Genomic DNA, 22,150 nt, shown 5'->3' on the forward strand with positions numbered 1-22,150 from the left:
CCGGGTGACGATTCATCACAATAAGCACTCGGGGGAATCAGGAGTGGTGCAATGTGCTTTCATCAATATCAAAATTATGACTCGTATCCGCCACTTCCTTTCATACAGTGTAGTAATCCTCCCTTATAAATAGGCGTCTTGATGCAAAATATACGGCATCAGATTCAGACGAGCTAACATTGCAACTCTTGATTCTCTTTACTTGTTTTCTTTGATCATTGTCTTGCCTACTCTTCAATAAGTTCTATTTAGAGAAACATGGCTGCGTTCTTAAGAAATGTTGGGATGTATGCTATCACATTATTCATGCTGATAGCTGTAGTAGGGATAACTGAAGGGCGGCAAATTGAGAAAGAAAGTATGACTATGCACAAGGACAATGGTGATGCTATTGCACGGTGCATAAATAATGGTGCTGAAGTTGGAGATAGCAAATTGGGTTGTGGCAGAGGTAGTGGTGGACTAGGTGTTGGTGGTGGTGGAGTTGCTGTTGGAAGTGGAGTCGGGGCAGTTGGAGTGGGAGGAGGTGTAGGAGCCGGTGGCGGATTTGGAGGAGCTGGAGGTGGAAGAGGTGGGGCAGTTGGTGGAGTTGGAGGAGGTGTAGGTGCAGGTGGCGGGGGAGGCATCGGAGGTGGAAGAGGTGGTAGAGGTGGAAGGGGAGGTGGTGGTCGATGTAGAGGTGGAAGAGGAGGCGGTGGTGTAGGGGGAGGTGGAGGAGTTGGTGGAGGTGTAGGTGGCGGTGCTGGAGGTGGTGTAGGAGCTGGCGGCGGAGTTGGTGGAGGAGTAGGTGGTGGTGTTGGAGGTGGCGTCGGAGCAGGTGGTGGTATTGGAGGAGGCGTTGGAGCAGGTGGTGGAGTTGGAGGTGGTGCCGGTGACGGTGGCGGTGACGGTTCCGGCGCTAGAAGAGTGGAAGGCATTGGAAATGTGCATGGACATGGTGATGACAAAGGTGCTGCAAGTGTGCATGGTCATGGCGATGGATTTTAAATGATTTTGGTTCAATATCATTAGAAAGTCATAATGTAAGCTCTATACACATACAACGCTTGCATGAGATGGCATAGCTAAGATGAATCGAAAAATAATAAATAATGGAGAATAAAGAGATGTTTCTATAATTTTATGAATTCGGATTACCTTTTATTCCAACCAATTAATTAAGTTTCGTTTCTTTATTCAGTCTGTTTGTTAATTTTTAAGATTAATATTCTCATAATAAAATCAAATTTTACAAGAGAAACTCATATTCGGAACTGATCAGGATGAATATTAATTAAAGACTAAGAGGAGAAGTGAATTAATATGAATTTTTCTTTATTAGCTTAAAATAAAATTGATAAATGAGCGGCAACACAAAGGTACTGCAGTTAACATGCATTGATTATGAGCAATAACACATTAACGGCAACGGCTGCAGTCAATATAATTAAATAAGTACACTACAAGACGGAAGGTAGTTTGGCAATCCATCCGTCGTGGTCTATGAATGAACTATCCGTAAATTTTTTCACTTCATCAACGCTGAGATGCTTCTCCCAACTCACACGCTTGGATGTGTCTGCTCCAGCTCCTCTGCAACGTGCCTCCGCATATTCAATATTTTCTCTACAGCACCAAATTACAGAAAGTGTCCGTACAATTAATATTTTCTCTGCGATCGAGCATATTCAATATCTAGAGTATATGAATTAAAATTAATTTAATTTAAAAAGTCTTACTCATGCTCAACGTGGTTCCATGCATTCCAACCTTGAGGTTCTACCATATCTGTTAGCACTGAATTAACGATAATAACTCTTGAAAAGGCTCCATATGCTCGTCCGAGATAAGCTTTACCACTCCCAAGAAACTGACAGCTTGTGAATACAAAACCACTGGGATCATCTGTAGAATTTCTCCCCTGAGCTGTTATATAGCCATAATCTTTTTCTGGAAGGTACTCTTTTAATGTAACATTTACTGCACAATTCTGCGAATCACAGTACGTAGGCGCCTAAGATTTTTACCATTCATTAACAAATTCATTTAAGTTAATCATATATATAAATATATATATAATGACAGCCGGTACTGTACGTCAACCAAAAATTTTTTGTTTTATTATTATTATTATTATTATATACTTACGTGATAGATAGACTGGCCATTGCCAAAAATGAAATCAATTGCACCTTCTATGTAACATTGATGGAAGTAATGGCGCCCGTGGTCGTCAAACAAGGTATCTTGCAGGCCTGCAAAACCACAGTTATAGAAAGCCGATTTATCCCCTGATATTCTTGCAGCCAAAGCTTGTTTTACTTCCATTCTCTCTTGGTTCTGGCGGTAGCTAGGCGGCACGTTATACGTATTCTGCATGTTAATATTGTTCAAAACGCACATACACAGACATGATTAAAACATATATACATAAGCTACCTGCTAGCCAATTATATTTATCTATCTAGCTACCTGAAACAAAATGCCCTTAGCAACTACATTTTCGGAAAGGGAAGTGAAAGTAGGGCTACTGATGGTCGTGTCATGGTCGCCCCATTGGATTTTTGTGGTTCTACTGCTTGCTCCTTCAAGAAAAATGCATGGTTTGTTCTGTGGAATTGTAACTTTTTCCCTGTATATACGTATAACAAACAACACACACCTCTCGAAATAAATAAATTAACGAATTGACATGATGAAGCTCGTACAAATGTACTCGTGTATATATGAATGTGTGTGATTATATATATAAATAGGTTTTTACTGATATATTTCAGGAGAAATTTGAATGCGTATCCACTGATCGTTGTTGACAGGAATGAAGTTGATGGCATCTTGAATCTTTGTGAAGTTTCCCCCACCAGAACGAGATACACTAATGGTATACGCCACTTTAAGTGGATTGGCATTATTCAATTTACAATCCAAAGCTGTGGAGACATTGGAAGAAAGCAATAACAATGTTACAGCAAACAAAAATGAATTTAAATAGTACATTTTATGTTAACAAATTAAGAATACTTTTTTTTCCTGAAAAAGATAATAAATTAAGAAGCTTTTGAAAGAACAGTTTGATAGAGAATAATTCTACAGGACATGACTATGTTATGTTATGTAAAGAGACCAAATGGACATGTTATATAGCCATGTAAACAACTCCATTAGTGCTAGTTTTGCCGATTAAAAAAGTTGGGGGAAAAAAACAACAAGGTAACCTAATCTGTCCTATTGCCAGGAAAAGAAATAAAATCTCAATCCTTACCAACTAGATCTGGATTTCTTTCCTGCTCAGTTGAATCCAGGGCAGAGATTTTGTGGGTTACGTTGGGCGGTAGTCTTTGAACACATTTTTATCAAGTAATTGTAGGTTAAGCCAAAGCCAAAGCTTTTGTGAAATAGATGTAACCATAATAAATAATTAATAAAAATGGAGATATTTCAACTTAAATTTTAAAATATCCCCATATAAAATTTATTCTCATTTTTATTTTTTTAATTCTTAAAAATAATTTACTTTTTAAAATATCCAAACAAGTCTATTCACTAATCCCCATTTTCTCCCTATCGAGAAATCTTTTAACAGAATACTTATTCTATTTTTCACTTTTATTTGTTCTATTTTTTAATGAAAACTCATCAAATTAAATTTAGTTTACTATTTTTCTAATATATTACACTTTTATTCCTAAATTTCTTCTATTTTTTCTAATTAAAACTCATCCCATTAACATAATTTACTCTCTAAATAAATCGAGATATTTCTATTAAGTCCAAAGGGAGACAGGAAAAAGAGGATGAGTAAAATATCACTAATTTTTTACATGTGTAGATTTTTTTTTCTTTTTTTTTTTCCGAGAGAGGATTGATCCCTGTGGCTGAGTTACAAGTAGAAGATTCTTTATTTATAAATAAATCAGAAAATTAAAGGTTATCGATGAGTCTGTATTCCACAAACTGGTTCACCAATCACCCGCACCGAGTTTCTTCTCCCACGGCGCACGCTTCAAAGCGTCGGCACCGGGTCCACCACATTTTGCCTTCGAGCACGTACGTACTGCGATTAATTAGAATTTCATCATTAATGTTTAATGCATTTTATATTTCAAATTAATTAAAATCTAGTAGTAGCTAGTCTGTGCTTAATTAGAGACATGCATATGTCTGCACGGAAGAATAATTAATTAATTAAAACACTTCTCTTTCTTAATCGTAACATTTATTGTACAACCCAGCACGCACACGTGGAAAACAAAAGTTTCATACACGTACTTTTGTTACACACGCACACATATATCTGTGTGTGTACATACATGATATGTATACATACTTTTTGTTAAATATTCTTTTTTCAGTTACGAGTTTTTGATTATATTAAAATCAGGAATGAATTACAAAATAAAAAAAATATAAGCTTCAATGTAATGCATTTAGTCTTATAGTATATTAATATATATGTTTTTTTATCTTTTAAATTTTAACTTATCCTTAATTTTAATATGGTCAGAGATTCTTGATTAGAAGCTTATATATGTATATATATATATATATATATATATTGTACATTGAACGTAATGCCTATAGCAACAACATTGTCTGGAATAAAATGTTGTATTAATTTCTTAAATGTTGTGGACTAACATAAATTATTCTAATTATCTTATATTAATACGTGGTTAATGTCAAATATTAGAGAGTAATTTTGATAAGCTCATTTAGTAAGTGATAAAAAATATTATGTTAATTGAGTCTAATTTTATCACATCACATATAATAACATATTATGGAAAACCATAACCTTTAATCCGTTATTTTAGTTCTGTGACGGGGGAAAACTTTATAACTCAAACTTAAGTATCCGTACACTCAGCCATGTAAGTAACTCTGACCCATTGAGAGGTAGGCAGTATGCAGCCATTTGGAAAGAGTGCAGTCACTCTCATACTTCTCTCTCTCGTTTTCACATTTCTCCCATGTGCGTGCAGATGGGGGGTGTTGGATTTGGTTTTGCAGCAAGTGGTAGTTGAATTGAAGAAGTCAAAAACTGTAACAGGTGCTAAGCAGTATTAATCATGGCTAACGAAGGTGAGAACTTGAGTTTCTCTCGCAAGCATGCGTACGTTTGGAAATGCAAGACAACGGGCTTAAAGCTTAAGATTTATTCAGCATGGGAGTGAAACTAGCGCTAATAGATGCGCTTTGATGCTCGCTGACTTCGATAACGCATGGTTTGTTCTTTGGAATTGTAATTTTCTCCCTGCATGCATGTACACATGTATGAATGTATACATATCGTTTTAATTTAAGATAGTATAAGTAGAAATTAATCAATGTTGCATTTCCAGGTTTATTAATTACTTGCTGATATTTTCCAAGAGAAATATGGATGCGTATCCACTGATTGTCATTAGCTGAAGCAGTTTGAACATTTGTGGAAGTTTCCGTGGCAGGAATGATCTACATTTATGGTAAATACGACACTGATAGAAAGATATAATATCAAAAACAGAAATTAAGAAGAATGAGAATGGTTGGTTTATTTGGTGCATTTTATGTTAATTAGTTTCTGAAGGTTTAATTTTCAAGAATATTTTGTTATAAGATACTATAATTAATCTAATTGTAAAGGGACCAGGGTGAGCATATATAACTATGTAAAACAGTGGCAGGCATACAGCCACCAGATCTTTTTGCAATGGAAACAAAATCAACCAATATATACAGTTTCTTGATTAAGTATATATTTACTCATTTATCCGTATATGATCATATAGATTCTTTGGCCATTAGTACTGTAACGAGTTTTTGGGTATAACAGAATAAAATCTTATTTTTCTTATATGATTCATTTTCCCCAAATGCACATATAAGGATGTATAATCCATTAATCAAACTTTCTATACTTCTGTAAATTATATATTATGATTAATTTTCTTTCCTCTCTAACTTAATTCACTTTCTAAAAAAGTTCAAACAAATGTAGATTATTCTTTATTGGCGAAAACAAAATTATAGAAATTATATTCATAATTAGGTCTAACTAGGTAGGTTTACAAAAAAATAATAAAATGCTATTAACTTTTTAAGAATTTTTTTTTAACATCGAGAAGATTTGCTCTTAAATCTTAAGAATAAACTCCAAACTTCTCATAGCATCCATCATAAGAGAGTTTGTCATGGCTCATCCACTAAGCAGTCGCAATTCATATTATATATACCAAGACAAGAAAAATATGAAGAAATAGGCTGGTAGAATGCATATCCTCTGCTTTTTGCTCTTTAAATGGATAAATCCCTTTGTTACTTTAATTACAAAGGGCGTGTATCAAAAGAAATAGGCTGGTAGAATCTTATCGACCAATAAGAAATGTACAAGTTTTCTTCATTTCGTCCAAAATTCATAAAAATTAGAAAAAAATATACTTACACCTAAGTTTGAAATTTTTTTAAATTTTAAAAAAAGATACATCAAGACTTCTTTTTTACCGTCATACCTTTTGAATATTGTAATTAAAAAATTAATTTAAAATTTTTTTAATTAATACAAATTTAATATAAATAATATAATGTAATATACATAATAGACTAATAATATTAATTTATTTTTAACATTTAAAATAATATTAAAATTTTAAATGGTTATAGTAATTTTAATAATATATTCATATATATTATAAAGATTTTAAATAAATCTTTGGGTTAAGTAGATTTTACAATTAACATAATATCTTCCTATTAATAAGATTAAAATTATTTCTTACATAATATTCAAAATAATTTTAATTTTAATTTTTTATTTAATTTAATATTATGTTTCTATTTACTATTAATATAATAAAATAGATCTAATATATTGTAAAATATAAAAATATTAAATATTAAAATTATTTTAAAAATTATATATTATTATATTTATTTGAATGCCATATTTTTACTTATTATAAAATTTTGAGGTCAATTTTTTAAAGTAAAAAAATATTATGGTCAAATAGAAGTTTTGTGTCCCTTATGAAAAACTTAAGGAGTTTTCGTAACTTTTTTTTCTAAATCTTGGAGGTTAGATTTCTTTTTTTTTTCTCTCTAAATTATCATTATCCGTGGTCCAACAGTTAGGCCTAAGAAAAAGACCCCACGTTGAGATTATGTTCCAAAATGGGGGGCTTAATAACGTTGATCTAATATTAAAGAAAACCAATTGTTTATTGATTGTAAATTTGCAATACTTTATGTCTGGTCAAGGATGAAGAAGAAGAAAATTATAATAACCAGAAATCTAATTTAATAATGAGTGAAAATTAAGAACTTGCAAGTTGCTATTTCCAGATTTATCACATCTGTCCTTGGCAATCTTCCAGAGAGACCCACGCATCCATGACCTTCATCATCCAATAATATAGTATGTTTTATTTTTATAATTATTTAATCAAGCGTATCTCCTAACCTTCGTCTTTTAAAATGTTATTTTAATCATGATACAGAAGGAAAAAAATAAAAATAAAAATCATGTAACCTGCACTCTCACTAGGAACTTTCCAGCGTTCCATTACCTTCATTTTTCAGCAACTCAATATGTCCCACGATGTCCCACACAAGCTTGATTCTTGAATTTTAATATTCAAATTCAACCAATCTTAGAACCACACTTCCAATTTCTTAATTTAAATATTAAGCATAATCGCTTCAAAAGTTCGGAATTAATTTCCCACCAAAAAACAAATGAGTATGTGATATGTTGCAAATCAGCATTCTTGCATGTCCCATAAACGATTAGCCAAATGGCATACATGCATGCAAAGGATCATGGATGTTTCTTTCTTTTCAACCCTCTAAATTAATTATTTACTTAAAAAATTTTGGATAAAGTTTCGAACCTTTTAATTTCTATTCTTGCGGTAGTTGTCCAAGGAAACAAAAAAAGTACTCAATTCTTTTTCATATGAAGATTTTTTTTTTGTTTGTTTTTGTTTTCCCTCAAGGCAGTCAAGAGAAGAAGAAACGAGAGGGACAGAGCAGATAAAAATATTAGAGCCTAAAAAGAAAACAGTCGCATCACCAACTGCCGCCCAAGCTTCTTATCTGGATAGGTTACTTAATTCTATTTTCTTATTCCAATTCAAAAGTACCCACTTCAATTTTCTCTATATATACCTGCACGGGCGGCCCGTTTCATCAGCGTAAATTAAACAAACATCTCCGAACGTTCTCTTTGATAGAAATTTTCATCCGCTTTTATTGTTCTTGCCTTTGTTGTAAGCTAATCTTTCAGTGATCTCTCTTTACTGTGTCTATATTTGCTCAGTGTATCAAGAAACCTACATTCCTATATAATTGTATATTCCAGTTATAGCTCAAATAATATAGTACTTAAAATATATTCGTACTTAAATAATTTCCTCTCACTCTGTAGATTTGATAACATATATCAATATTTAAAGATTCAATTTCCGGAATCAGTTTTTTCTAAAAGCCCTTTATAAATCCTCTTCGCTGTTGGGTTTCTCGCATCAAAGTCTTGTTTTCTTGTCATATCTTTAAAAATTTTCTCAGTTGTTGCTCTGTTCTTTCTCTGTTTTCCCCTGTCATGGCTCCCCCAAATGACCCTGCCAACGCACTACTCACCAAACTCGCACCTAATAGACCGGAGAAACACATAGGCTTGTCCAATGGCAAGCTCTGTGTGAAAGGTTTTCCAGTTCTTTCGGATGTTCCAAGCAATGTTTCTTTCACACCATTTTCTATCTCCAAATCATCTGATGCTCCACTTCCCGTGATTCAGGCTGTCCAGGCCAATTCTCACAAGGGCGGTTTCCTCGGCTTCAAAGCACAGGAACCGTCTGATAGGTTGATGAACTCCTTGGGTAGATTTAGCGGAAGGGATTTTGTGAGTATCTTTAGATTCAAAACATGGTGGTCCACTCAATGGGTTGGGAATTCTGGTTCTGATTTGCAAATGGAAACCCAATGGGTTCTCTTAGATGTTCCTGAAACAACCTCTTATGTTATGATCATACCCATTATTGAAAGCAGTTTTAGGTCTGCTCTTCATCCTGGCACTGATGGCCATGTCATGATTTGTGCTGAGAGTGGTTCTACTCGATTGAAAGCATCATCATTTGATGCTATCGCTTATGTTCATGTGTCTGATAATCCTTACAATATCATGAAAGAAGCCTGTAGTGCTCTTAGAGTTCATCTAAATACTTTTAGGCTTTTGGAAGAGAAACAAGTCCCGTCACTTGTTGACAAATTCGGTTGGTGCACTTGGGATGCATTCTACTTAACGGTAGAACCCGCCGGAGTCTGGCAAGGAGTGAAGGATTTTGTTGACGGTGGTATCTCGCCAAGGTTTCTCATCATTGATGATGGTTGGCAAAGCATCAACCGTGATGATGAGAATCCGAATGAGGATTCCAAAAATCTTGTTCTCGGTGGAGAACAAATGACTGCCAGGCTTCACAGGCTTGATGAATCTGAAAAGTTCAGAAAATACAAGGGTGGATCTTTGTTGGCCCCTAATGCTCCTTCATTTGATATTAAGAGGCCCAAGATGTTGATAAATAAGGCGATTGAACTTGAGCATGCTAACAAGGCTCGCGATAAGGCAATCCGATCCGGAGTCACTGATCTGTTTGAGTTTGATTCAAAGATTAACAACTTGAAAAAAGAATTGGAGGAGATGTTTGGTGGGGAGGAGAGTGGTAATAGTGTCAATGAAGGCTGTGGACGCTGTTCATGCAAGGCTGATAATTATGGGATGAAGGCTTTTACAAGAGATTTGAGGACTAGGTTCAAAGGATTGGACGATATTTGGGTGTGGCACGCTCTTTGTGGTGCTTGGGGTGGTGTAAGGCCAGGAACTACTCATCTGAACTCGAAGATCATTCCTTGCAATCTGTCTCCGGGACTTGATGGTACAATGGATGATCTGGCTGTGGTCAAAATCGTTGAAGGTGGAATCGGCCTGGTTCATCCTTCTCAAGCTGATGATTTCTATGACTCCATGTACTCTTACCTTGCCCAGGCTGGCATTACTGGAGTCAAAGTTGATGTCATCCATGTATGTTTTCAAATTTACCAATTTTACACCCTAGTCTACTTTTTTACCCCTCTTGTTTATTAATGTATTTAATTCTTTATGATCATCAATACAGACTCTTGAATATGTTTCGGAAGAATATGGAGGCCGGGTTGAGCTAGGAAAGGCTTATTACAAAGGACTATCTAATTCCCTGAAGAAGAACTTCAAAGGAACTGGACTAATCTCCAGCATGCAACAGTGCAATGACTTTTTCTTCCTTGGAACGCGCCAGATATCTATGGGAAGAGTTGGTAAGGAATTCTGAGCCAAATGCAATTTTAGTGAAGAGTTTCATTTTTCTAATTATATGAGTGGATTTATTGTTTGTTACAGGTGATGATTTCTGGTTCCAGGACCCGAATGGGGATCCAAATGGAGTCTATTGGCTGCAAGGCGTTCATATGATCCACTGTTCCTACAACAGCTTGTGGATGGGCCAGTTCATACAGCCTGATTGGGACATGTTCCAATCTGATCATTGCTGCGCCAAATTTCATGCTGGTTCAAGAGCCATCTGCGGTGGTCCGGTATATGTTAGTGATTCAGTTGGGGGACATGATTTCGATCTCTTGAAGCAACTAGTTTATCCTGACGGTACCATTCCCAGGTGCCAGCACTTTGCTCTTCCAACCAGAGACTGCCTCTTCAGAAATCCTCTATTTGACAAAAAAACCATTCTCAAGATTTGGAACTTCAACAAGGTATCATCATACTTCTTCCATTAATCTATTCTGTCTAAAAGTATTATCAGAAGACGACGGGCACTCATTTTTGACAAAAATTTTACAGTACGGAGGAGTGATTGGAGCTTTCAATTGCCAAGGAAGTGGATGGGACATGAAGGAGCGAAGGATCAAGGGCTACGCAGAATGCTACAAGCCAGTTTCTGGCACTGTTCATGTTACCGATATCGAATGGGACCAAAATGCTGAGGCTGCACATTTGGGTGAAGCAGAAGAGTACATTGTCTATCTCAGCCAGGCCGACAAAATACACTTGGTGACTCCCAAATCCGAGGCAATTAAAATCACTCTCCAACCGTCGTCATTTGAGCTCTTCAACTTTGTGCCGATCAAGAAAGTAGGCCCCGGCATCAAATTTGCTCCTGTTGGGATAGCCGACATGTTCAACAACGGAGGAACAATAAGAGAATGGGCCCACTCCGAGTCCGGACCTGAGATTCGTGTCAAGGTTGAAGTCAAAGGAGGAGGAAATTTCTTGGCCTATTCAAGTGGGTCACCGAAGAAGTGTTACTTGAACGGTGCTGAGGTGGCTTTCGAGTGGATGCCAGATGGCAAACTGATCTTGAATGTTCCTTGGATTGAAGAGGCAGGCGGCATTTCTAATGTTGCTTTTCTCTTTTGAGGTTAAGGACTACTATGTTTGAACTTTAGTCAAGGGCGCCGGGCCGATTTTTAAGTATTTTAAACAAACTTTTTTTCTGGCTACTTGTAAGATTGTTATTGAACTTTGGAATGATGTAATTCATCCCTTAACTAGTTAATTAATAATTTTTCTTCTTTTAAAAAAAAGGTTTTGCATTTTTTACGTAAAGATTGCTTCCTTCCCCGTGGATCATATTAAGTGCAAGTTCCCATATATACTCATTTAATTTGATTCTTGTTTACACTAAAGCAATTTATTATTTGCTCTCTAATTAGCAAATTGTCGCAGTTGAAACTTGAAAGGATCAAGTATCTCAAGTTTTCTGCATTATCACCATCCCTCATGCGAAAATATATTAAATTATATTTTATTTAAAATGTCACAGTCAAATACAAAGCAACTCTTCCCAATAAGTCCGAACATGAGAAACAGGGAGAGATTTGTCAAAGAAAAAGAAACATTTCTTTGGAAGAAAAAGAGAATCGCGTAATGAATTTTGCATCTCACATCATACATTATACAAAAAAAAATTTAGAATAATATCTGTAGAAATTAAGAAATATTATTACTCTATGCTTTTCTTCAAGATTTGGAGCCATTCCTGAAACTACAGGCTAGAACCTAGAATGTACTCTGACGGACTGAGAGCTTCTGGCGTATTTGCCAGTTACAAAAAGATGTAGTCTTAAGGTAAATCTAAACCTAAATCAAGTTGCTGCTTTACAATTAATGAAAAGTAAAGAATAAAAGCCAACTTTGGTTCTAGCTTCTAATGATGATCCATTTGAACTTAATAAAACATTATTAATGCACGAAGTTGGGTCATAGACGACGCTCACGGCACTAACTAGAATCTCAAAACCAGAAGGTTCTGAATTTGAGTCTCTAACTTGTTTCTGTACAAATCCAGTTATTGCTACAACATTCTTTTTCATTGGGACACTACTTATGTGATACATATTCGGTTCATTAATTTGCTTTGTTGCAATATTTATTTATTGGAATTGAACTTCTTAAGAAAAAAAAAACAATAAAGAAAGAAAAATGGCTAGATGGATTTTACACTTTTTTTTTTTGTTGGTCGGTTACAAATGCTTTTGCAATAAACTTTTGACCAACCGCAATCCATCCGAGTTTTTTAGTTAGAAATGCTGGATCTCAAAAGTCCAGTGGCCCTGCTCACAAATAATAACAAATCTTATCACCAGGATATCAGCTGCTGTTGTTTTAGCCCACGGGCTGAGGAGCGAGGACAAGACACGACAGCAGTTTCAAACATTAGAGAAAGTGACGAGTGTCCTGAAAATCAGGCCACAACAATTGCCTTACAAGGGCAGGAAGGATGATGACATGATGTGATTGTGACTTTTGTTCTTTCCTTTTAATTTAATTTCGAAAAAATTCAGATAAGGTCATATTGACACAGATAGTCTGCCGGTGACTGGTGTTTGAAAACATGTACAACATCCACAAAAAGAAAAAAAAAAGGAATTTAAATATGTGCATAAGCCTTACCTATAATTTCTTAAAAGGGAAAGCGTGTGAAGATTATTTTAGTTTGATTTAACTCTTAGTAGATAATTGAAAATGTGTCACCCGCTGGTCTGATACAGACGTCGATGCAAGCTGCTCTCAACCTGTCGTACGCGGAGTTGTCAAAAATAAAACGTTTAACAACAAACAGAATAAACTAGAATTCATTGCCCACGTCGTTTTACGTTCAAAAGAACACGCCGTATGGCTGTGGTAATTTTAATTTAATTTAATTTGCACCGACGAAGATACGAAGTTTCCAGTCGACACAACACCTGTGGAAATTGGATAAACCTTTCAAAAGAAAGAAAAAAATGTCGGCTTGTAGCACTTCAACATCCGGGAGTTTAATCCGTTAAAATGACAAAAAGCAAAAAAGTGATGTTTTAGAGTGACGAGTCTTTTGCTTGTGAAGACGCGTTCAAGCGTTTCAACAGATTTTTTTTCTGTTTTAATAGTTTCTTTTTGGTCGGCCCAATAGTCATAGTTTCAACTTTCAAGTTGCCTCCATTTAAGCTGGCACAGGGGAAGGTTATTTGTGAAAAGAGGCTTAGAAGTTAGACCAGCAACAGCTTCTAACTAACAAGATAACGAACTAACCGTCCTTCAATATTTTGAACAAGATCTTGCTATGACTTTTGACGACTGTACGTATGAGTTGATGTAAGATGATAATATGTTTAACGTATGGATGGCCATGGTGATCTCGTGTTGCTTGATGCATATGGATGGACTGGATAATGATGCAATGTACATTGTCATGATTTTAAAGCGTTTTCCTTGTCAAACATTTTCTTAATCCTGCAATAATTTTTCTTTTTAGGGTTCTTTAACTTCAACTTTTTACTTTAGACCAAGACCTAACTCCACCAGTCAGTTAGCAATCTTACCAAGATTTAGTTTTGAGTTTAAGTATCATGTATTTTGTGTAGGAGTGTTTAATTAATAAATTAAAAAAATCAACTTTTTTTTCTTAAATCATGACTTAAATTTTTATTCTTTCTATACATCCAATTTGATGGTGAAAATTTAAAGTTAAAACAGTAGCATTTAAGTTCTCATTCATTACCATCAGATTGGTGGATCCAACGGACCTAGAGGCTAGAGCTAAAAAGTTACAGTCTCACTAGTTTTTGGTATGCTAGCACGGGCATGCAAATATATAGTTTCAACATACTAATCTTTAATATTTTCAAATCAATATTATTTGTGCTAATTCTACCGGCAAGCAAAATTAGGCGATTGCATAAAGCTCCATTATCTTTTGAAACCCTTATATTTAATAGTAATGTAAAATTCTAAGATTCTTTTAAACTATGGTCGTACATGATAAAAATTTTAAAAAGATCCACCAACCATTAGTTCTACAATACATTCTTTTTAAAACACTTCAGTGGTTTTTATTTTTATTTTTTATTGAAATCTTAATAGATCTAAATTAATTTAAATTTTGAATAGAACTGAATGTTTGAATCTAAATGATATGTTTCTTTTTTTTTGTCTAAATTACTAAAAATAAATATTAAGTTGTGTGTTTTTTAACTTAAAAAACTAATAATCAATTTTTTTTACATTTATACTTACAAATTATAAATGTTAAAAAAATAATAATTATCTCAAAAAATTTAAATGCGACAATATACTATCATAATATAAATTATGCTCAATTGAATAGAACCTTTTACATTCTAAATTAGTATATGTTAATCAATTTTATTATACTTTATAATGTTTTTATATGAAAAATATTCAAAAAAAATTATATAAAAACATGAATATAAATAATGAAAATTTGAAGAAAATTAAAAGATAAAATATTAATAATCTACCACTATATTTATCACAAGTTATACGAATGGGTAATAATACTAATTATTAAATTTTATTTAAGATAGATGAAAATTAATTAATTATATAGAGATATCTTGGAGAATATCTTTTAATGATATCATTTAAACTTTTTTAGATTAAGCAAAAAGTTAAAAAAATTAACTTAATGACTGAAAATTTTCATTAAGTTAAAATAATAAAGAAACTTAATAATTTAATTGATTAAAATTAAATCAATTAAGTTATTAAGTAAAAAAAAAAATCCTCTATTTGATTGTATTACTCTTAATGTTAGCTACCCATGTTAAGTTAGAAAACTTTTAGGAAGGCTCCACAATAACATTAAGGTTAATTGTATTTTACATATATAGCTATTAAGGTTAATTATTAAACAAAAACAATTATATTTATTTAATAACATCAAAATATGAATTCATTAAATTTATTAATTTTTATCACTGAATAATAATTAAAATTACATCAATGCTTAATTTAATGAAATTTTATTTTTAATAACTAATTTAGATAGTTAATTTATGATAAAATATTCACTAATTTATTAATATAAAAAAAATAATTTAAAATTTTTGATAACTGTATATATTAAGTTATTAGTATTTACTTACACGAATAATTAAAACTTAATTAATTTCTTTCAAATAGTACGTTCAGTTAATAATATGACATGTCATCTATGTACATGTCATATATCTTAAGAATTTATGAAAGACATGTCATACAATTTGTTTCTTATGAATTTAAATTAAACGCTAAGTTGACCTATTTATTAACCTTTTTGAAAAATACAATTGATAATTATTAGATAAGAAAAAAATAATTAAATCTTAATCGTATATTACTATACACGTGTAGCATAAGATTATAAGGAGTTGAGTAAAGATCAGCTCAACACTAGATCCAAATATCTAAAAATCATATGTTTTCAATGAATTTGTGCAATGTCATCTATTTGATACATGCTAAAGATTTATAATTATTTTCTCAGTTTTTCTTTTTTTTTAACCCTCGCCAAATTTAAATAACAAACTTTAGGAATGCATATGATTGTGTTGTACACTACTAATGTGCCTACTCATAAATATGATAAATTCTTTTATATTTTTTTTATTGATTATATATCTTTTATGTGATTTTGGTCATTATACAATCATAACAACTGCTACAATACAACTACTAAATAACCAAATAACTTTAGAAATCCCAACATCTATATCCTGACTTGAGTCCCAAAGTTAGGTGCCACCCTTCTATTTTCATAGCTTGTAAAATTATTTCACCACAATCTAATAAATAAATACCACATTAGTTGGAACTCATGTACATTTTTTTTAATATCTAAAATCTGAATTGTTATAAATTTTTCTAAAGTCTTAAGTGGATCTAAATATGAATGTTTGAATTATATATTTATTTATTTTTATATCTGAATATAAGTGACATCTTATTTATTTTTTTGAATAAAACACATTTTAAATATAATTATTTGACATTTATGTCTTTGTAAATTAAGATAATAAAAGGAATTAAGAAGACAGTCTTCTCCCTTTTAAAATGTAAGTGGAGTAGACGTTTCTCGAATATTAGAGAGGGGAAAAATTTAAACAGTGCTATATAAGATTAAGATAATAAAAGGAATTAGGTTCTATAGTTTAGGAAATATGTATATTCAATAGAGATATTTTAGAATATAATATTTATTTTTTATTTAGATTTTTTTATTAAGATAAAAAAAATTTACATCTTCTATTCAGATGTAAAATTGTAAATGTTTAAAAATCAGACATAGGTTACAAAAAATAAAAAAAAAATTTTAAAAAATCTAAAATTAATGAAATTTTAAACTTCATAAATTTAACAAACATACCCTCAAATTGTATTTAACAAACAAAGCCTCAAATTGAGAATTAAATATTTAAAATACCTAACGATACTCCAAAATAACTAGCCAACTTTTTTCAACATTCATAAACTACAGAAATCTGAGTCTCAAGCTGGCCTTTATTAATAAATTAACTCATCACTACATTGGTACCCTATAATAATAATAACCATCACCTCACTACAGAAAAGTGTATTAACCTCACGCCATATGAAAATTGTAAAAACATTTCAAGAAAGAAAAGGAAAAAAAAAATGTTGCCACAAATATGATCATGGACTGAGCAATAAAATTCAGACAACAGAAAGTGTACTAACATCCACAAAATCGCAGTGAATTAATGTACTTAATTCAGCATGGCCTGGCACGCATTAGATAAAAGGGTAGCAATGTATTTAATGTATGGCATCCATTAGTTAAAGGATACCAATGTATTTTTATCATGTTGGCGTTCATAATTTTATTGTATGGCATTCAACAAAATCATGGCAATAAAAAAGTGGATTGACATCCAAAAAATCGCAGCGAATTAATTCATTTAATTCAGCATGGCCTGGCATACGTTACAAGCTCAAAATTCATCTACTGTAAAAATCCATTACAAGCCTGCTATTTTTTCCATCAACTCCTTCAAACCTTTCACCAAGTTTTGAACAAATCAAGAAAGTATCCAACAGTATCTTCATCTAGAAATCATGAAGGAACTGAAAGAGATTCAATTAGCCAATTAGCCAGTGTGCTTCTACCAATTTGTTCATCAATGCACCCAAAAAGTATGCTTCCCTGTAGTCTAATATAGCGATAACCATTAGTAAGTTATAAATCAGATTCCATAAGGCTAAAAAGGTACATTGACTTTAAAAAGGACCCTAACAAATCACTAGAAAAGAAGTCTTTAACATTCTCTCATCAAGTCAAGATGTCCTATTTGTTTTCTTATTAGGGTAAGGATTGGCATTGACTTACAGTTTACCCAATATTCTAGCAGTATTAGGAATAGCTTGCTCTTGCTTAACCGGCCTTTTTTATTCACCGAAACCAAATTGCTGTTTTTACTCAAAATCCATCAATCATGGATTATACTAAAACTGAAGAGAAAATTATGTTTGGCGAAATTGAAGAGATCGAAGACATTATTGAGAAGAGGTTCAAAAAGTACAAGAACTTCGCTAGAATTCCAACTCATCTTTTGAACCAGAACCATCACTTCATCCACCACAAAACCATAAATATTAATCCCAAAAGTGAACTAGCAGAAAGAATTCACAAAGAATGGGAAATTCTGGAGAAAAACCTTCCAAGTTCTATTTTTGTTAGAGCTTCTGCAGAAAGAATTGACCTTATGAGAGCTGTAATAATCGGTTTGGAAGGTACCCCTTATTGTCATGGCTTGTTCTTCTTTGACATATTCTTTCCTACCACTTACCCAGTTACGCCTCCGCTGATCTTCTATCATTCTTATGGATTTGATTTGAACCCAAATTTGCATCGAGATGGACAGGTTTCTCTTGACCTTCTAACCATCAATGTCAGTCATAGCTGGTGGAACTGCAAGAGGGATTCAGACGAAAAGCAACAGTGGAATCCACAGGAATCTAACATAATGCAAGTACTTGTCTCAATTCAACACAAGGTTTTGAATGCCAATCCATATTACTGTCACAAAGGGCACCCCCAGAAGAGTAACAAAGAGGTTTTCAGGCTGAATTGCCAGGCCATGCTGGTTATGCTTCAACCTCATATGCAGTTCAAACAACCTCATATGCAGTTCAAACATCTCGTGCAAGGTCATTTCAGAAACCGGGCTCACCAAATACTTCAGATTCATAAAGCTGAGATGAAGCCTGATGACGATGAAGAAATGAACCAATTATTCATCAAACTTTTGAATGCCTTTGAAGATAATGGAGCATATTGTGGTCATTATTATCCCAAGGCATTAAAAGAAAGAAGATCCATCAGCAACCACAGATAAGAAAGCTCTTTACTCGAAGAGGAGAGAGCTCGTAGTGATGGTTATACACAGAAACTAATTGATGGAGTGCACATTAAGCATCTGCTGGAATCATTGCGCTGAAATTAGATGGTTACTATTTACTAAGCTATACAACAATTTAGTTTTAGTTAGGTCAGCTTTATCTTTGGCTTTAGGATGTCCTTTAGCAGGTATCTTTTACTCAAATCATATTTAGTGCAGTCTATGCTTTGATAAGTTCTACTTGTTTGAAACTCTACTACCTTCAGAGAATCAAATCTTTCTTTTCACTCATCCAACCAAAACTAAAACTTCCAACAAATTACACTATCGTGCCTGCTTTATTCAACTATTCTCTAAACCTGGATAACTTTGATTTGAAGAATTAAGGGAGCGTTTGGGATTGAAGTGCTGTAGCTTTTAAGCTGCAGCTGCTGTGGAAAAAAAATTATAATTATTAAACAAAAGTTAGTAATATCTAGTAATATAAAATTTAAATAATAATTTTGACAAAATTATTAAAGATATAAAAGATTTTCCATGATCCAAGTGAAAAACCAAATTAACATAGCTTCCAAGCTATAACAGTTAGTATTTACCAAATACTTTAGTGTTGTAGCTTCCAAACGCACCCTAACTAGTGTTACAAAATTTATATTTGAGGTAAGGGACTCAAAAACGAAATTATGCATGCCCATTGCCCAATGTTTGTTTTAGAGATGCATGAACTTCAAAATTATATTTTATTATAAACAAATGTAGACTAGTTCTCTATATATATTGTTAATCTAACGGCTATCGAATTATAGGCTATTCTACAAAAGGCAAGTCATTAAGTTCTTTACCAAGATATTTGTATGTTTTGGCTCAAAACACATTCACATACCTAAAATCAATGACATCGGATTTCAAAGATTTTGTTGTGGGGCATTTCCTAATGCAGCTCCCAAAGCTCCTACAAGAACAAATCTGGGAAGCCAATTATTCCTTAAGACTCAAAAGCTTCATAAGAGGCAGGAACTGCTTACAAACATTGTAAACATGGTGTCAAAGAAGATCATAGGATTATCAAGAGCTAGATAGTAACACTAGTATTATGAATATTTATCTCCCCTCATCAGTAATTTTCACTCATTTTTCCCTGAACTATATAGTTTAAGATTGTTTACATGACAATTTAAACACAAAACACAGAAAGTGTGAAACTAAGAAGCCAATGCGTGCCCAAGGAGCACCGTCCTTAAAGAGCAGATTCTGCCCCTTCTCAGATGATTTCCAGGTGTGTAAAAAGAATTGAAAACAGTCTAATCTTCCGGGATTCAGAGTCCACTCCAAACTACAGTTGCTCCGAAACAGCTAGTTTATTTATTTTCTGACAAAGTGTAAGAGCTTTGATGAAGGAGAGGAGGAAGAAAAGAAGTCTTCTCATTTCTCAAATCAGTGACAGCAGCCATATATCCCTGAATTGCAACAGCCATATCCTTAATTTAAGTCAGGAGATAAGGGGGAAAAAAAATTCAGTGCTCAACACTGATTGTAAAAACTGATATCAAGCAACTGCAGTGCTAAACTGCTAATATCAAGCAACTGCTGCTGATCTGTAGATATGCGGCTTGACTGATTCAAATCAGTTGAACTAACTGATTTTCTTAATCCAATATTTATACTTTTCATCAAAGAGGCAAAGAACTGGGGCAAGCCCGTGTGCATACGTGCGAAGCCAATACGGTTTTATCAATTTGGAATAATGTGAGTATTTTGAAATACCTCACAAATTCACAATAATAATCTGCTTTTCCTAAAAAAGGTAATATTATTTACTTACCCCAGAAAGAGTAAATTGCTAATCCTCTAAGAGTTCAGATGTTGAACCAAGGAGAAGTAAGAGGAAGAGAACGGCCACTATTTTGATGAAGACTAGTACCCTTTACTTGCTGAAAATGATCCTCAGACTTTCAAAGAAGCAATGGCTTCTTGTGATACACCTCTGTGGATAGAGGCAAATAACAGCAAGTTCGATTCCATCACAAGCAATCATGTACTGGAGTTAATTGAATTGCCTCCAGGTACTAAACCTATGAGGTGCAAATAGATTTTTTAAAGAAAAATGAAAGATGATGGATCAATTGATAAATATAAGACAGGGTTAGTTGCCAAAGGGTTCCTACAAAAGAAAGACATAAATTATTTTGATACATATGCGCCTGTATTGGGGACTGCATTCATTTTAGTTTGATTGCAATAACTGCAATTCATAAGTTACATGTTCATCAAATAGATATCAAAACTGTTTTTCTAAATGGAGACTTAGATGAAAAAAATCTACATGAGTCAACCTGAGGGTGTGCAGTACCAAGCACTGAGCATAAGGTATATAAACTGGTTAAGTCATTATATGGCTTAAAATAGGCACCAAAATAACGACATGAGAAATTTGATCAAGTATTAATATCAAAAGGACACGCGATTAATGACTCAGACGAATATATCTATTTTAAATCAGTTGATGTTACCTGATTATTTCCCTCTGTGTTGATGACATGCTTATCCTAAGTCCCAATTTGGGAACGATAAATGAGACCAAAAGGATGCTTTCGTCTAACTTTGATACGAAGGATATAGGAGGAGAAGACGTAACATTAGGCATCAAAATCATTAAGATTAAAATGTTGAAGAGGTTTGGGTGTTATGATGAAAATTGGTCGTAACTGGCCACAACAATCCGGCAGCAAAACAAGCAAGATCATCTTCCAAAAAACTAATCATTTCATTCGAATCAAACACGAAAGATTTTACTGCATACTAAATAAATGTGCGAAACAGAGGATTTAAAATTTAAAAAATGTGTACCGAGTAATTAATTCCGAAAAGTCTCCATCTTTCTCCCTCAATCGGTCTCCTCATCTCAGGCTCAGCTGCATTTTACGCACTATTATTGATGCAGTGATACACAAACACAAAAATTGAAAAAGGAAAACAATAAAGAGAAGAAGAAAGGTCGAAACTTGAAATCGTAAAAGAAAAGACACATCACGAGTTTGTGCGTGAATCTAACACTGACGGCAAAAATTTGTTACTAACAAAAAATGGGGGAACGAGATTAAAAGAAGCGGTTATTTTATTAAATTCACGCACAAACCCGAAACATGCCTCTCCTTGAATTCGATACCCAGCTAAGCTCGTGCTGCTACGAAGAACACTACAGGACAGAGATGGAGAAAGAAAACGGAAATGATAAGGCATAAATTTTTAAAAGAGATTATATATGACCAACTATAAGAAGGTTTATTTACGACTGCTCGGTTAAAAGTCGTTTGAGATTCAGAATCGAATACGAGATAGAATTAGATTACCCCTAATTTACGTGGCTAAGATGTGACGTCGATGCATCACGTGTGATGTACGATTGCCTCAGAGATTTCAGGATCAGCTGCCTGCCTATCAGCAACCGAAACCACTCAGACCCCTGTTT

General features: G+C 33.5%; 2 protein-coding genes, 1 long non-coding RNA gene and 1 other non-coding gene across 6 annotated transcripts; 2 read left to right on the forward strand and 2 right to left on the reverse strand.

Annotated features, from left to right (window-relative positions):
• Nucleotides 1–258: 258 nt before the first annotated feature.
• LOC107174352 (glycine-rich cell wall structural protein-like) lies at nt 259–987 on the forward strand. Its single transcript, XM_015525175.1, has one exon. The coding sequence runs from the start codon at nt 259–261 to the stop codon at nt 985–987; it is 729 nt and encodes a 242-aa protein (XP_015380661.1).
• A 6,894-nt stretch (nt 988–7,881) lies between these two features.
• LOC102611645 (stachyose synthase) lies at nt 7,882–11,688 on the forward strand. Its single transcript, XM_006492294.4, has 4 exons — nt 7,882–10,033; nt 10,128–10,305; nt 10,388–10,755; nt 10,844–11,688. The coding sequence occupies exons 1-4, from the start codon at nt 8,558–8,560 to the stop codon at nt 11,417–11,419; spliced, it is 2,598 nt and encodes an 865-aa protein (XP_006492357.2). The 5' UTR covers nt 7,882–8,557; the 3' UTR covers nt 11,420–11,688.
• Nucleotides 11,689–17,189: 5,501 nt separating this feature from the next.
• Nucleotides 17,190–22,021, reverse strand: LOC127901299 (uncharacterized). 3 transcript variants are annotated; one of them, XR_008053459.1, is made up of 3 exons: nt 21,529–22,010; nt 20,504–20,753; nt 17,190–17,493 (listed from the first exon to the last, which is right to left on the reverse strand). It is a non-coding gene; the product is annotated as an uncharacterized LOC127901299 (long non-coding RNA). The 3 variants fall into 3 exon arrangements; XR_008053461.1 differs by lacking the exon at nt 20,504–20,753 and having other exon boundaries at nt 17,190–17,486; nt 21,529–22,021; XR_008053460.1 differs by lacking the exon at nt 20,504–20,753 and having other exon boundaries at nt 21,529–22,021.
• On the reverse strand, nt 21,702–21,831 carry MIR403A (microRNA MIR403a). Its single transcript, NR_129321.1, is given in 1 exon segment — nt 21,702–21,831. It is a non-coding gene; the product is annotated as a microRNA MIR403a (primary transcript).
• Nucleotides 22,022–22,150: the final 129 nt, after the last annotated feature.

Source organism: Citrus sinensis, chromosome 3 (genome assembly GCF_022201045.2).
Source record: "Citrus sinensis cultivar Valencia sweet orange chromosome 3, DVS_A1.0, whole genome shotgun sequence".
Classification (NCBI taxonomy): domain Eukaryota; kingdom Viridiplantae; phylum Streptophyta; class Magnoliopsida; order Sapindales; family Rutaceae; genus Citrus; species Citrus sinensis.

What these genes read in the sequence shown, in the direction of transcription:
- LOC102611645 (XM_006492294.4), top strand. Translation starts at nt 8,558, where the DNA reads ATGGCTCCCCCAAATGACCCTGCCAACGCACTACTCACCAAACTCGCA. An exon ending in GATATCTATGGGAAGAGTTG is followed by an intron (nt 10,306 to 10,387) that starts GTAAGGAATTCT and finishes TGTTTGTTACAG; the next exon opens with GTGATGATTTCTGGTTCCAG. An exon ending in AGATTTGGAACTTCAACAAG is followed by an intron (nt 10,756 to 10,843) that starts GTATCATCATAC and finishes AAAATTTTACAG; the next exon opens with TACGGAGGAGTGATTGGAGC.
- LOC107174352 (XM_015525175.1), top strand. Translation starts at nt 259, where the DNA reads ATGGCTGCGTTCTTAAGAAATGTTGGGATGTATGCTATCACATTATTC.